Here is a 16,715-nt window from a genome sequence, read left to right as displayed (position 1 = left end):
GGGAGTCGGACACCATTAGCATATGCATTCGTGAGGGTTATTAGCCTTGTCTTTATAGAACTTTTTAAAAAGCTGTCAGAATCGAGATTCTGAATCGGACCGGAGCTTCGTTGGTAGGATCATGAATCGTAGAATCATAACTACCAGGATCGTAGAAACTTAGATTCTATGAGCAAAATCGTAGAATCAAAGGGGCTAGTTTGGATTGTAAGGTCGTAAGATTCTAAGACTTGAGTCGCGATTCTGACAACTTTGCCTACAACTCCATCCATCCCAAGCATGTCGCCTTCAACACCATGATCTCCTGCATTTTTGGATGAACCCCACTACAAAAGACACCAACTCCTCACACACCCCCAATGCCCCGCAGAAGCACACCCCTGGAGCAAGGGTGGAGCGGGAGGGACCAGACACCCACAAGCTCCCCGCCAGAGACAACATCTCCGACGAAACGCAACCGGAGCCGTGGTGATTTATTCTCACGCGGTGTCGTTGTTGGCGTCTCAACGACACCACCAGGGACCTACCTACACACACGTGCTTCCGCGGAGCTCCCCCCACCTCCTGAGGCCGTGGTGTTCATCGGAGGCAAGGAGGAGCGATGAGGTCGCCAGCGAAAGGACTGGGGAACGAGGACTCCCCTGATTCGCTCCTCGCGCTCTGTAGACGATTCGAGAGAAGATGAGGGGAACGAGGGCGAGAACCCCTGCAAAATATGTTGTTGTGTTACTAGTGTTTTTATAAATAAATTTAGCATTAAAATGGGTGCCCATATCCAGTGAGGCATGGGCCTGTCATTAGACTACTAGGCCATTGGGCATCAGTCGGGGCAGAGCGGGCTGGCCCATTCCCATCCTAGTCTTACATAAATCGACCAAACTCTACTAGGCTCCACAGGAATCCTTAAAAAAAAACCCTAAGCTCCACAGGTGGAGCAAACATGTGCCAAAATTGATTTAAACCATGAGAAGTTCATATATCAAAGCATCCAAATTACAGTACTCGTCAAAGCCAGCGTCCATCGCCAGTTCGCCACCATTAAACCCATTCACCCCTTTCCTAAGCCCTGCCCGCTCCCACCCGACCCCTCGACCATGTCCCCCAGGAAGGACGCCGGCCCCTCGCCGGCGGCGGCGCCCGCCACCGCGCCTGCCCTAACGCCTTCCCCATTCATGCCCATGTGTCAGATGCGGCGGGATGAGTGCGCAGACCTCCTCAAGCTGATCTCCGGCGTCTCGCGCCCGCTCGAGGACGTCGTGGCGGATTTCCTCGCCCGCGTCCCGCCCGAGCGCCGCCTCCGCTTCGGTTCCGCCATCAAGTTTCTCCTCGAGGCAAGCCGTCGCAGCCCTCGCTCTGAACCCGCCCACCCCCTTCATCTGCATACTCCCTCCGTATACGTAGTTTAATCGCCGTTTTGCTTGGCCGGTTGGCCCCTGGCTGTGGAGTGTCAGGCGCATAGGTTTCTAGGGTTTTTTTGGGGGTAGGTCGATCGGTATTCTTGTCGATGGAGGTTTGGAACTGGGATGGGGTGGGGGGTTGGTAAACTATGCAGCGATGGGTACGGCTTTTGTGTGAGAAAACCTGCTTGTCTATTTTGATTGGTTATTTCAAAGTTCAGTTAGATTCTAAGGCGTATGTGGTAGTTGTTTTTGGAAATTCATGTCACTCTGCGAAATTCTGTAGTTCTGGCTGCTCTGTCTGGGTTTTAATGGATTGAAGGATCGGGGCGAAGATTAAGATTCTGTCTTCCAGTTCCCTTATTGAAAATTAAATCCCTGATTGTATTAGGGCAGAGTGCAGTGGATACACCAGTTCTTGCGACACTGTCAACACAAAGGAGAAAAACAAAACACAACTCTGCAATTGTGGACAAGAGGCTGAACCACGAAGCTTAGGAACTGTATACATGCTCCTTTTGTTGCTTCAACCATGTAGGCATCCTGTGGTCACTGAAGATGTGACGAAGGATTGAGGCATTCTGTTCTTACTCAATGGGAGGCATAGCTCCGAAGTGCGAGCTACCATGCACCCTTCACCTTTGACTTGAACCTTCGGTAAGTGGTGTTGCAACACAGCCTTTTGACGAACAGCGAATATGAAGGTTTCATAGTGGTCTGGACTCACCGGCCCTTGGGATTGAAGGTCGAAATGGTTAGGAAGATGTCATAGAATACCATATGCTGGCACTGAACCAAAAAGCCCTTAATTGGGGTTCTCGGGGAGCTCTGGAAAAAAAAGATGGAAAATGAAAGAGTTCAAGAGAAGAATCGAGATGTAGACATTCCTGAACTCGTAGATCTGAATTCTTCTTCCCCTTTTACTGAAATCATCTGACAACATCATGAGCAAATAGGGAAGATAGCAGACCAGATAGTGGAACCAGGGTCGATTATTAGAGTTTACGTTGGTTACATCTTTTTCCATTTGATACATCAAACTGCCTGACTGAATGCCTATTTGGTACTTCTGGTTTTAGATTTTGAGTGAGATGTTAGTATATTGGTGGCCTGGTGAAGTGTTTGTAGTGTTTGTCACACGAACCACCATGAGGAGTAACGTAAGTTGTTCGTGTTTCCTGTGTAGTGTGTGTGCTGTGTTATTTGGCTTTTGTCACTTTACTGCGTAACTCATTTGCCAATTTGCTTCTCCTGTTAGTGAAAAGACGTGCTAACACTTCTTTCCATGTTCTTTAAAAAACCTGTGAAATCATTATGGTATAGGGTTTTTTATGAACTTAGCAAGGTTCCACTGGCAATTATCAGTGAATAATATATTAGTATGGTTAAAAGAGGCACATTGTTATCATCTTCAGCTCATAGCAATTAGTTTTCCTTTTCATGTGCTTATTGTTTTCTAGGTTCTGGGTGTTGGATTATTTCAGGATCACAGTTCACATCTTTGATGGTTGGTTCAGGAGAAAATATTATGTTGTTTTCAGTGTCGAAAGGACTCAAATTATCATCTTTTTCTTCTTCCCAGTTTCAGTGGGTCTGTTACTGATGCTTTTTTTGCACTTTCAGTGGTGGTGCTTGAATTTTGACTGAATTTGTTTGTCAGAATGATTGATAGTTAGTTTCCATCTCTCACTAGGTTTTCTTCTGAATTTCTAATAATAGCAGCCCCTGCTGACAAGGCTGACTGTGATTATTAGGATTTTAGGTCAGCTTTCTTATGGATGGTACTGAATGAAGGATTAAACTTGTACTATTTACTAATTATCTGTCCTGATAACAGAAGTGCATTTGTCTTATTAACTAAGTAATTAAGATACATATCTGAATCATTGTTTTTTGTATTATTGTCTTTGGTAGAACTAGTAGGGTTTAGGTCGTCTTGCCTAAGTTGGAATTACCAAATTGCTGATAAGTATGTGGATTTGCTTCCCTTTTTTCCATCATTTTTGCTTGGAATTATACCTTTGATTTGATGTGTTATATACTTGACTATGATCTAGCAGTCCCTTTGTATAAGTTGATAGTGAAATGTAGTGCTTGGCTGCTTGAATTCACTTATATAAACTTAGCAAATCGTGTTCTTGAAAGGTTCTAGGACCTTTGTGGCACCTAAATGACAGCAACTTGTTTACATGAAAATATTGAATTTTGTCCCAATTTTTGCACTGTTGCAATTGTGTTTGGAAAATGTTATGTATGCAGATGTGAGAGGTTTCCGAAACAAGTGCATTTCATATCTAGGTGTCTATTCCTGCAAGCATTTCATAAAATTTTGCACTCAAAGACCTTCTGTTAATCATACTAACAATATTTCATTTGCTGTTCTCCTCTTTCTGGAATTTGTTCTATTAGTAAAGGGAAACTGAAAATCAGGATTTTATTTATGCCACTTTGTTCCCTTTCCAGGACAAGGTGATGTTTCAACCAGCTGAGCGTTTAATTGCATTTGCAATTCTTCATCAAGGGTATTCCTCACAGCTGACAAATCCGTTTGTTCCATTCTTAATAAATGTAAGTTGTAAACTTTCTGTCTATACATTGTGCTTTTCATTGAGGAATAAAGCCATACATCTGCATTAACATGTGCATGAAGTTCACATTGGTGTTGTTTATCCTTTTCTTTTTTGATTGAGACAAAGTTGACGGGAAGTGATTTCAATGTGCGCTCTTTTGATTATTGTGAAATTATCACAAATAGCTCCACTTCGTTCCACTTCACAATCGACTTAGTGCAGATTTCTTTTGAACTTTTTAATGGGTTTGTGCTAGTAGTTGCACTGCTGATACACTGATGTTGCATTCATCATTAGTCATGGCACTGCAACATTGAATAGTCATTTAATCATTATACAAATGAATTAAAGATTAAACGTCAGAACATGCTGCAAAAATTTACCAAGAGCAAGCACCATGCTGGACTTATTTGGAACCCTAAAAGAAGCATCTTAAGATTTAAATGAATTGGGGCTCAACTAGGCTATGATCTGTGCTTTTTATTTTGAACTATTGTTTCGCCTTGCTTATGTGCTTGTCATTCTCTTAGTATCAGTAGAGTTGGAACATGAAAATTGCTGTTTATTATGTCGATTAGTTACCATCTGCACCACAAATTCATCACCAATCATGGTAGATTATTACTTTTAGAGATGCCCACCATTTCTCCTATTTGAAGTCTGAAGGAGGTTTTATGTACGGAAGTACATGCCATATGGCAAAGATATCAGCTCCCAGTTATGGGATAGAAGATTCCCATTCCCTTGTTTAGGTAGTTTATCATTTAAATTAACAAAGTACCATCTAGCTTGGGCCTTAAGCCAATAAGTGATAAGATGTATGAATTGTTACTTAGATTGGAATCTTAGGCCTCTATATAAAGAGGACCTTCTGGGGGGGAGTTAATCAAACAAGAAAATAGAAGAATACTTCTTCAATCTTGACCCTGGGGTGAGGTTCCCTTCCCTGCCTCTCCTGGAAATCTTAGTTCAGAAAAGAAGTCATCATGAATCATGATATTATAGCATAACAGTTAGAGCTACCCAGTACTCACTATTTCTCTAATTTGAACTCTCGTATAGTCCTATACTCTTTTAGTCAACTCTACAATCCAGTTATGTCAGAATAGCATTGATCCTTCCTAGAGTTCCGATTCTGACCATCTAATTTTGCTTTTACAGGTTGCCTGTGATGAAATTTCTGAGAGACCAGAACGTGTTTTTCTCCAGCTTTTGCTAACTTCAGCTAATGAGGACAACAATAAGGAGGTATTCTCGTGATGTATGTTTTCTAGTTTAATTACTCCCTCCGTTCCTAAATATATGACGTTTTGGTAGTTCAAATTAAACTACCAAAATGTCATATATTTAGGAATGGAGGGAGTGCATGATTGCTGAGATATGGGAAAGAACTACTGGAATAGTGCAGAGGAACTTGACAATATGCATGTACTTTTCCCAATGTATAATAGTATGTTGACATCAGTGTACACATGTACAAATTCACAAAATGTGTATAAAAGTATTTGGAGGTAGCTAATACGAGATAAAAGTTATTGATATCCCAATTGGGAGGTGCCAAGTTAATAGCCTAGTTCAGCTAAAAAAAAGTCAATAGCCTAGTTGTTTGCTAAATGGATTTAAATGTGTTTGAACGCGAGAAACTATATTTAATAGACTGCTGTGCTTTTGTCTGGCCTTTGGAAAATGTGCTGCCACAGTGTCACAAGTGCAAGTTTCTAAACTGGAGATGCCAGATACTTGCTGAGTGGTAATTTGGTGACCATCAGAACTCAGAAGTGGTAAACTGGCAATGCAGTGTAGACAGAATCATTTTGTGTTCTCATGGACTGATAGTCATTTTGTTCGGATTGTAGTTTTTTTTACCTTGCTGGGATCCAAATTGTGGGTCCACCATTACCAAACTTATGATGAATTTTGTTATCCTATGTTCAGATCTTGAAACATTCTGCAGAAGATTACTTGAAGGAGCCTTCTTATGCATCTCAGGTAGATGATTGTACTGTCATATAATTATTCTGAAACTGAGTGAACACAGTTGATAGAAAAAATACACCCAGTATACATGTAGAATTTTTTTGTTCAGAAGATAATTCTCTTTTATAGGTGTTGCTGCCAAGAGACCGACTTGAAAGCCAATACTCCTGCAATGATGTTCAGCTACAGACATACACTAGTTGCGCAGCTGCTAAGGTTAGAAGTGCTATTCCTGACCCAGATGTTTCCCAAAGCTGTGGTGATTCATCAGGGTACGTAGACTCAACTACTCTCTGTGTGCAATGATTGTTTGAAGGGCATTCATAGCGTATAGTTCATTTTCCCCTTCTATTTGTCTGATTATGAATTAAGTTTTCCCCTCATTATGTCTAGAATATCACCGACCAAACTAAATAGAGATAATGTGGTGACGAATTTACTTCAACAAACACCACTGAGAGGATTGTCTCCTCCATGGATTAGGCCCTCTCCCCCCAGACTTGAAATACTTGAAGGGGAGGTAAGATTGTCGGTTAAGAGATGTAAATTGTTTATTCATATTACCTCTATTTCTAAACATAGATGCAATTCTCGATGAAATTACAGTTGCAGTGGTTGAACCTGGACAACAACCATGAGCTACTATGGGATAGTAGCATGTGTGCTGACACTAGCCGAGGAGCTTCAATCCGTGATTTGGTCGGAAGAGCCTGTAAAGGACCACTTGCACCTGCCCAACAAGAGGTTTTCTTCTACCCCTATTTTCAAATGTATATGTTTTTTAGGGATGGCCTAGGTTACGCATGCATGTGGTATACTTATGGGTATGCTTGCACTGCTGGACGACAGTTCCAAAATATGTGAGCTTGTTTTTATATTGAAGGACTAAATATATATTAGAGATGACTTGTTCTTGAGTAGTTCCCTGTCATTTCCTTGCTGTGATATTTGCATTTCATCTAGTTCCCTGTCATTTCCTTGCTGTGATATTTGCATTTCATCTAGTTCCCTCTCATTTCCTTGCTGTGATATTTGCATTTCTTCTAGTAACACTACCGGGTCTTTCCAATAATGATCCCAAAGAGGTTCAGTGGGATCATGAATTTGCAGAGAGGAGGTTGCGACAGAATCTCCTCCTTCCATGCTTTTACTTGTATTTGCAGCTGCCGTTATCCACTAGCAGGATCCAAGCATAGTCTAAATCAGGAACCATATTAATTCATGACACTGGTATCACATTTCACAACAACATCACTCTGTAACTCTGGTCCCAGCAATATGGGGAAATCAGGAAAAAGTCGCAATGGACTTGGGGTGCTACTGTGGATTACCCTTCCCTGCTCCTTGGGTTCTTGCACTCCTAATGCTGGGCTGTGTTTGAAACACTTAACATCCTTCCATTTTGCTAAATATTGTAGTCGAAATGATCCCTGAGCTATTCTGTTTTGGTTCAGTAGAGCCTATATTTCGTTACTTTTGTTAATGACATTGTCATGTGGCAATCAAGTCTTGCACACGATGTCTACACCAATTGAACACAAATCTGTTGGCGCCGGAACCTTCCGCCAGAACCACCGGCTGCCCCTCATCACGGTTGCCTCTCACAACACACGCAAAGAAAAGAGACACAAGTGGTTTTGGTGGCCGGCTGCCTCACACAGCCAACCCCTTTTCTTCTCTATTTCTTTGGCTCAAAACAACCATGAGTACAAGTTCTTAACTAGTACACGCACGCACACAGCCCAGCGGCCACACCAGCCACTAACCCATGCACGAGAACACTATCTAACCACTAACTACATGCACTACAGGTACGCCCACGGACACCACTCGTGTCTCTTCTTCTCAACAGCCACACAACCCGGCTAAGCAGGCTAACAAACCAACTCACTGGTTCTCTCAGCTCTAACTACCTCGTCTAGCCGGTCAGGCTCCAACCTCTCACGCGCTTGCCGCATCACACAGCTGTACCGCCTCACGCCGCCATCGGCATCTCGCCGTGCTCGCTGTATCGCACGTCGGCTTGGCATCTCACCTTCTGCATGCCTCCGCTGAAGATTCGCCAGACTAGCTACTCCCTAACTTATGCTACATGCATAACGAAGACAAACTAAATATGTAGGCACAAAATATCAAGATTAGTGCTAACAGAACCCGCTTGGGTTGGACATTGTAATTTTGTATTTTTGATGCAAATGATCCGTAGATTCCCGCATTTTAGCATGTGCAGCCATATGGTTGGAGAGGCACCTTGTGAGCAGAGCCAATGCCGAAAAGTGGATAAGGCCCACAAATATCAAGCGACCTATGCTCTATACATACTCCCTTCTCCCTCCTGCCTCTTCTTTCTTAAGTGAAGCCACTGCCTACTGTTATGCTGTCCCTAACAAGAATGGACAAATTTGCCTAGAGCATGCTAGGGAAGCGCCATTTTGATCTAGTGTGAAGCAGGAATACACCCTGCAATTGTGGTTCTGAGACTGCTATTGAGCTGATTCATGTAGTGAGCTGAGAAAGTAGTCGGTGAGACAAGATAACTGGCAACAATAGTGATATCTTTGCCGTAAAAAAAGTACTACAAGGTATGCATAGATGATTGCCGAACCTTAGTTTGTATGTCTGAGTTTGCAATTTTACTAGATGAACCCTTTGAAATTGTTTTGAGTAAAGGGTGGCTGATATACAATAGGCAAAACAGATACAGAATATTAGTTTTGTATTATTCAGTTTTATGATTTGGAAAATTGTTCTTGAGCCCATGAGATTTAGAGCCACAGCAACATAAACCACTGACGCTCAAGGGATTATGCTGTCACAACTCTAAACCTCAATGGACAAAGTATATATTTTCTAATGATTTCTGTGCATTTCAGTTGTATTTTCTACATATGTAAATTTATTGATAGTTCAGGGCCTGTTTTATTTGAAATAATTTGGAATTACTAGAGGTTAACCAAGTCATAACTGACACAAATGAAAAAAGGGGTCTAAAACAGAACAGCTATAAAAGAAGTTTGAAGAGATTTAGAAAAGAATGGGATATAATAATTATAAAGAAGGACCCCATTCTGACCATTCAACCTTTCATGAGGGCGATGCAATTATGTGCAGAAGTTACACTAAAATGCTAGTTCACACCAGATATTTCAAGCAGCAAGTTGTACAATAGTAGAAACAATCAGCAATGTTTTCTTATAGTGGACATCACTAGTACTGATATTTGTTAGAACATGCTCGGCTTTATTAGAAAAGTTGAAGGCAATCACACTCTAAATTGATAGCGCTTATAATGATTATGCATCTGTGTTAGTGTTGGTCTGTTGGCCACCTCAACGTGGTTGTGTTGCAAATGTTATCATCATTTTGTAGGGTCCTACTATTACATCCTCGTTGCTTATCTTTCATGTTCAATATACGGAATATCCTACTCCTTAAAGCTTTATTTTTCTTGTCTAATGCTAATATTTAGAATATATGTCATACCAGAAATGTATAGTCCCACCTGTTACGGATAAGCTCTTCGGCAAGACCTACAGCAGGCGCAAGTGGAGAGGTGGTAAAAAGGCGGGAGAACCATAGGGTTGTGGCTAGCAACGAATTTGAAAAATCAGAATTGTTGTCACCAGAAATATTTAGTAATTTGATACCAAGTTTTAATACTCGATTATATTAGCATAATGGTAGGACTCCCCTACTAAGGAGACTTGTATGTTGTCAACAATTAAAAGTTTACCAACGCGCACGGAATTAAAAGTTTACCAAAATTGATATCTTTCTCTCCATTAGTTGACTGACATGACCAATTAGCTGAAAAAGGACCGTCTTTGGTTGAGGTCTGTTATGGCTTATGGTGAGTGGATTGGAGGTGAAGAACATGATCAGCAAGCTCAACTCATGCCGATGCCGGTGAATGCATGCAACGAGACTGTGATGTCTTTAGTATTGGGTTCATGTTGAGCTCCCTCACCATCAAGCTCCAGCTAAGAGACCCTGACCGTACAACAGTGGTTTATGTCGAACAATTTGAGGCGATACTCCACCAACTTCACAAGTCAACTGTTTGACGAGCCACGTGGGTGCCATGATTCTGTGTATGCCAGGCTAGCATCATGACTGTCAATGTGTCCATTCATGTTGGTGAGTGCACGGTGACATGATCAAGCTTGGCGGTTGTTCCCGAAAACTCGGAACCCTCGTTGCTTGGCCTGACAGGAGGGGCAACAATTAGCTCTGACACCCAAATTGATGGGCTTATGGCTGATGTGTGAAGCAATTCGAGGATGAACAAGATAATAGGTTTTCCATGCGATTGCTAGAAACATTGCTTGCCCTCCTGTACACACTGGGAACTGTTTCCAGCCCCGACAGGGCTCCAAGGCAAATGCGAGGGAGGGGCTTCTTTGGTATTTCTTGCTTAACATTCCTTGATGATGCCATCCCTTTATATAGAAGGGTTTCAACTAAAGACCAAATGCATGTTACTCATTTTTTTCTTCTAACACACACACACACACACGTATATATATATATATATATATCTTATTTCCTAATCTGTCTCTAATTCTTAAAACCTATAGAACGCAAACTCATGCTTGCCAGTTTCAGTGCCTATATAGCGTTGCTACTGTAGTGCAACTGCCCCTTATGTTCGGAAGCCCCCCCCCCCCCCCCCCCCCCCTAAATGTGTCCATAAGTTTGAATGTGTCTCCACTAATGCTGCATGGGCAACTTGTAGAGTTTACCCTTGATCTCAATGCACCAAACTTTATCCCGGTTTATACCTCGGTAGTTCGGCCTTGCACTACCCTGAACTCTAAAAGGGATGGGATTAAGGACTGCACATAAGAGCTAACCATGGAAGTTAATGTGTGGCTTGGTGACCTCAATGGCGCCATGTCTCTAGTATAGTGGATCCTCGAATCAACTACCATCAATTTCAGATGTATCCAGAAGAAGTGCACAAGATGGCTGTCCGTACCCTTGTGTATACTCTGAATGCTTTGTCATGCCAAGGGGCCGAGAACAGGGTGTCACCCTGTTGGCTAAGCATGCAGGGAGCATGCTAGCCCACCAGCGTTCGAGCCCTGAGTGTGCTGGTGCTTAGAGATCTTCTATAAAAATATACCTCAAAGGGCTAGGCCTCATTTTTTTTCATGCCGAGGGGCCAGCCAGCTATTGGTCTATGGTCAGCATTCAAGTCACAAAGATTTATTACTTCTGTATGTCCGTTATATCAAATGCTTTCTTAAGTTGGAAGGATTATGCATATTTTAAGTTGGAAATATTTGACTGCTTTCTTAAGTTGGATAGGTTATACTCCCTCCGTCCGGAATTACTTGTCATCAAAATGGATGTATCTAGAACTAAAATACGTCTAGATACATCCATTTCAATGACAAGTATTTCCGGACGGAGGGAGTATATATTTGAAGTACCAGGTTCACTTCGATCATCAAATGCTTCGTTATATTGGGAAAATAATGTTAAATATGAATTGGTTAACTTTAGGTTTACAACCACGTAGGACGTTGTTTACTCAATCTTGCATCGGAAGATCCAAACACAATAGCTACTGTGATGACATCACAATTTTGCAGTCAATAATGAAATGGCTTATTTCAGTTTGGTCCTCCAGTTTTGTTCTCCTAAAATAAGGAAAACGGACATTGCGAAAAGGAATAAATGAAAACTGCTAAACAGGAAAGTCAGTGTTATAACCATGAAATAAATGTGTCGTATCTTTGGAAACATGAAATGCAGAAATGGTTATAGCTGACTAGCATCTACATTTGCATGCATAGGTTGCATCAGCCAAATAAGTGTTTACCTTTTTTATAGAATGAAGAAGTGTTTTACCTAGGCTTGCATGACTACATGTGTCACTGGTTGTTTTATAGTGACCACAACCCCTACTCTTATACTGGCTACTTCGATCATTTTACATGCCTAATGGTTCATATCTTGTTGCAGCAAGTTGTTTTAGATTTAGCCAGGGACTGGAAGCTAGTTTATCATTGCGGAATGACACCAGAGAAGCTTCCAGTATGTACTCTTGACATCATGTTGAAAACTTTCCATGCTTCATGTTAAGGGTTACTAATGTCCTTGTTTCAGGACCTTGTTGAACATAATCCACTCATTGCTGTTGATGTTCTTTCAAAGCTGATCAATTGTCCTGACATGGATTCGTATGTACAAAAATGTTTCATTTTGTCAATTTCGTATATTTTCAATTTATGTGTTTATCTGATCATAACAGGTTACACACATGCTTTATATTTGACAGTTATTTCAATGTTCTTGTGCACATGGAAATGAGCCTGCATTCAATGGAAGTTGTAAACAGGCTTACTACAGCAGTAGATCTACCACCAGGATTCATTCATGACTACATCTCAAATTGTATCCGGTCATGCCAAAATATCAAGGTTTGTTCTTACTTTTGTATGTCATTTTTCTTCCAGGAAGGTCAGAGGTGATCATCTCGGATTGTTATAATAAGTATGATTCATAACAATAGTTGGTTGATGCAAGTTTACGATAAAAATGTATATAGTTTCAATCATCGTTCCCGAAAGTGACAATGGTGGTTTGGCCATTTTATTCCTCAGCTTGTAAATGCTTGTTGGTTGATCCCTAGGTGGTAATTCTCTTACGGTTGACAGACATTAGTAATTTCTTCATTATGTCTACCTGCGTAGAGTCGTTTGTGTTTTATATTATATCTGTGTAACGTTTCTATGCATTTATAACATGTTATGGCTGTAAGCTTATTCTTAACTCCATTTCACAAGATTTTCATTCTCGCAATGTTCTATTATTTCATTTTCTGCAATGCACGTTACTGTCTTTATTATGTTGAAGACTGACAGGAAATTATTTGATAACATTGCTTGCAGGATAAGTACATGCAAAACAGACTTGTGAGACTAGTTTGTGTTTTTCTACAGAGTCTCATTCGGAACAAGATAATAAATGGTGAGTGTGTCAATGTGCAATTGACGGATTTCTCTTCTGAACCTTTTTTTACACTTATGAGTTGATCTGTTCTGTTTGTATGGGTCTACATGTCATGATCCATGAACTTCTCTGGTATAGAAGCCTTTGCATCTTGCTTGTTCTTTGCAAGCTACTTTTGTTTGATCTATCTTCAGCTATGCAATTTGTTTATGATATGCTGTGATAAATGCTAAGCTGATAAAGCATATAGCACTATAAACTTCAATCCCAGATTTGTAAAATAGTGTGCATGCCATTGTAGGTTTAAATAAATACATGTGAAAATTAGCTCTATTTTGATTATTAAACTATTGCACGTTGCAATGAACTCGACTAATTGCCTTAGTTCAACATGATATCTGTTTTGTGAATATAACTTATATCGGGAATGTTTTGTTGTACTTACCACTTGCCACTTGCCAGAAATGTAAAACAGTGGTGTTTCCCTGGGAAGTTTAATAATTTAACAGGGTTTGCACATTATATGCTGGAACTTAAATCTGTGGTGATTGCATGCCCAAAAAACCTGCTTAGCTGTTGGGAACTATGTCGGTACAATTATAGAAGCAGGGTTCAGGACCTTATTTCCCAAAAGGCTGCTGCCAGTGTCTTCCCTCCATTTTCCCTTCCAATTTGGGCCTTTTCAAGGTTGATGTTTTCATCATGTCTAAGAAAGTTTATCGAACTGGTATCATCTAGTCCTTGAGAGCATGTACAACTGGAACGAGCAAATCTGCCCCCCTATATGTCCCCAGAGCCGGCCGCCCCTCATTTGTCTGCGCCCGCAGCCGTCCACCTCATATCCAAACCCTCAAATCCATACACAAGCATGCAACGTGGATCAACACACGTACTTTCATAGTTCATACAGGGACATAGGACTTGGTTCATACAGGACATATCAAACTAGGACATAACATAAGGAAGTTCATCATACATGCCATCGGACTACCAAAATTTAGCATGTTCTACTAATTTATAGGACTAGAGAGGAAGTTCCACAATGGCCGCTGCTGCCCTTGACCTAGCCCTTGTCCATGTCCTTGTCCACGACTCCCCATGGTTGCGGAAGTAGCGCTCGAAGACGCAATAGGGGTCGAGGCAGATCTGCTTGGCGTCGGAGATGGATGTGTCGGACACGACACCGAACATGTTCAAATCCTCCTCTTTGTGGGGAAGGCCGGCGAGGGTACGAACGGCCCGGGCTTGATCCACCGCGAGATCATGGGTGGCCTGGGTTTGCCGCTTCGCCAGGATCCGGGCATGGGCATACTCGTCGCAGGCCGCCGCTGCGTGGCAAGCCTTCACCCTTTCACATCGGGCATGTCACCGCAGTGGCAGCATCCGGCTCATCCATGGCCTTGGGCATTGCCGCCACTAACCTCAGACTCTGAGGCCGACGTCGCGGGACAGGGAAGTGCGGGGGATACGCTGAGCCAGGGTGCCAGAACCTTCTGCCAGGGACCCGCTCAGCCGCACTCACCGGCTGAGGTGACGGAGCAGGCACGCGGCACGAGCTTCCGTTGGATCCCAATCGGAGTGGCGATGAAGACGCCCGGCTGCTGGATCTGCAGCGGGGCGTCCTCCACGCTGGAGCTCCGGTATGCCCCAGGGAACGGCGGACCGCGACTAGGAGGGCTCTCTCCTCGTCCAAGCAGGTGGCGAGCTCCAAATTGAGGAATCCGGACCTTCGAGACTTAGATCCGCTGTTAGTGATGCTGGAGATGACCGGATAGGGTGGGGAGGGGAGGGGAGGGCTGAGCGGACTGGAAGTAGGGTGGGCTGAGACAAATGGCTAAGGTTTGGTCCGTGGTGGGGATAGGGACGGGATTTTGTGGGGTCAAGATGGGCCAGTCCGACGTGGCGGACATGCCAGGGTGTGTTCGGGCCGACCCATATGCGCCCGCCATGCGGGCTGGATATGAGGGGCGCTGGACATATGGGCTGGGTTTGGGGTGTCCGGTTGGGTAGCTATTTTCGGTCTGGGCTGTCTGCCCGGACATTAGGTTGGAAGTGGGTGTCCGGTTGTAGATGCTCTGAAATTGGGCTTCACGCAATGTTTAGACAACTCTGGCCATCTTTTTAAAGAAAAAACCCACTGGTTTCTTGAATCCTGCATATTTTCTAATTTCACACCAGTTGCATAAAGTGTTATGTTAATTGGGAGATTGGTGATTTGAATCATAGAATGGGTATGCTCATCCTTGTTGTACTTATTTCTTTGCTGATTAAGATCAAAATGGTTATACTGTGAAGTATTTGTTTTGTGCAGTTGAAGATCTATTCATTGAGGTACAAGCCTTCTGCATTGCGTTTTCTCGAATAAGAGAAGCAGCTGGTTTGTTCAGGCTTCTCAAATCTCTAGAGTGAAGAAGGTTGTATGAGTCACCGGAGTTCAGCTCTATAAACAATTTTTTTCATACTGTACATTCATAGTCTTATATTTTCGTGTCGATCTGCCAATTCAGGGTTGTACTTCATAGATCATAGCTCTTGTTGATGTATTTATTGTCATTAAGCTGTTGCCCTCACCTAAAGAAAGGTCAAAAGATATCAGAACTATTACCCAGGCTTTGATAGTTCCGCCGAATCATTTTGACGTGGACTTAAACCACATGTTCTTTAGGTGAGACAAATTAGCAATTACCTTTAGACTGTTGAAAGATAGCTGAACAATGGGCGCCTGCTTCTTAGTTCAGGCTCCCGAGTACAAGTAATTTAAGAGATTTCTTAATTTATATTCAGATGTAAAGACTAGCTGTACTCATTTGTGCGATGCTTTGTTGGGTAACTTGGGTATCTCTTTGTGGTTCTGTTTTAGTGGCCTTCCTCTGAAAAGATTGGGTATGTAGAGTTGCTGACTGAAATATTACCCTACAGCGACCAACAAGGTTAAAGTCTTGCAAAGTTACATTGCGTGGAAGCCCTTGTTCATGGAGTTTTTGTGTGGCAACCGGTCATTTCCTGGTGCATATATGCCTGAACTTTTTGTGTAGAAGATGTTGTGAATTGTGATGACGGTGTGTGCAAGACTGGGAATAGCCTGAACAAAATGAAATCAAGGAACGTTCGGAACTACTTAAGATGACGGTCGAGCTATATATGGAATATAAACCGAATAATGGATTGAGACGGCATGTTTGGGGGTGTCTGTTATGGCGTGGGCATGGTCGTTCCAATTTCTCACTGCGGTGGATTTTGATCTTGATTTTTTTACTTTGCAAAGCTGTTAGAAAATCGCATTCTTTTGTTCCTGTTTAGCAAAACGGCATGTGTTCCTGTTTAGCAAAACGACCTTGCTCGTCCTTTTACCAGTCGCCGTGGCTATCCGGCCCACTCGCCCGTAGGCCAACTCAAGTTCTCCGCGAGTTCCGGCGACAGGAACGAGTCGGAGAGAAGGAACACAAACCATCGTGATTTGCATCGTACGCGCCGCGGTTACCTCCGTTCATCTCGCTCAGGTCACATGGGAGGCAGAGGGTCAAGCACCGGAGCAAACCTGTCGTCCATTACGCCAACATGCCCTTGTGCGGGCTGTGCCGCTCGCCGTCATGTGAGCGGCAGGCAGGCAGCGCCCTTCCGCCCTGCTCCAATTCCCCCCTGCTCCCGCCGCCCCCTCCCACCCCCCCTGATACTGTGCACTGCACAGGGACAGATTCCTGGAGTAAACACGCCGTGATGACTGGTGAGTAAACATTGTGTGACATTTTCTCCATCATTTGGAGCAACACATTGCTCTACTCAAAAGTTCCTTTTCAATAACGTAATAATG

At 42.7% G+C, this 16,715-nt stretch overlaps 1 protein-coding gene across 1 annotated transcript; it reads left to right on the top strand.

Moving 5' to 3' along the window:
• The first annotated feature begins 1,008 nt into the window (after positions 1-1,008).
• Positions 1,009-15,734, top strand: LOC123091236 (CCR4-NOT transcription complex subunit 11). Its single transcript, XM_044512683.1, has 12 exons — positions 1,009-1,331; positions 3,861-3,965; positions 5,129-5,215; positions 5,903-5,956; positions 6,074-6,216; positions 6,338-6,464; positions 6,551-6,688; positions 11,915-11,986; positions 12,059-12,132; positions 12,231-12,372; positions 12,844-12,922; positions 15,216-15,734. Exons 1-12 carry the CDS (start codon positions 1,095-1,097, stop codon positions 15,311-15,313), a joined length of 1,356 nt encoding a protein of 451 aa, XP_044368618.1. The 5' UTR covers positions 1,009-1,094; the 3' UTR covers positions 15,314-15,734.
• The last annotated feature ends 981 nt before the right edge of the window (positions 15,735-16,715 follow it).

Source organism: Triticum aestivum, chromosome 4B (assembly GCF_018294505.1).
Source record: "Triticum aestivum cultivar Chinese Spring chromosome 4B, IWGSC CS RefSeq v2.1, whole genome shotgun sequence".
NCBI lineage: Eukaryota > Viridiplantae > Streptophyta > Magnoliopsida > Poales > Poaceae > Triticum > Triticum aestivum.
Note: the sequence above shows the minus strand (reverse complement) of the source record. Positions and strands in the feature narration are given on the sequence as shown.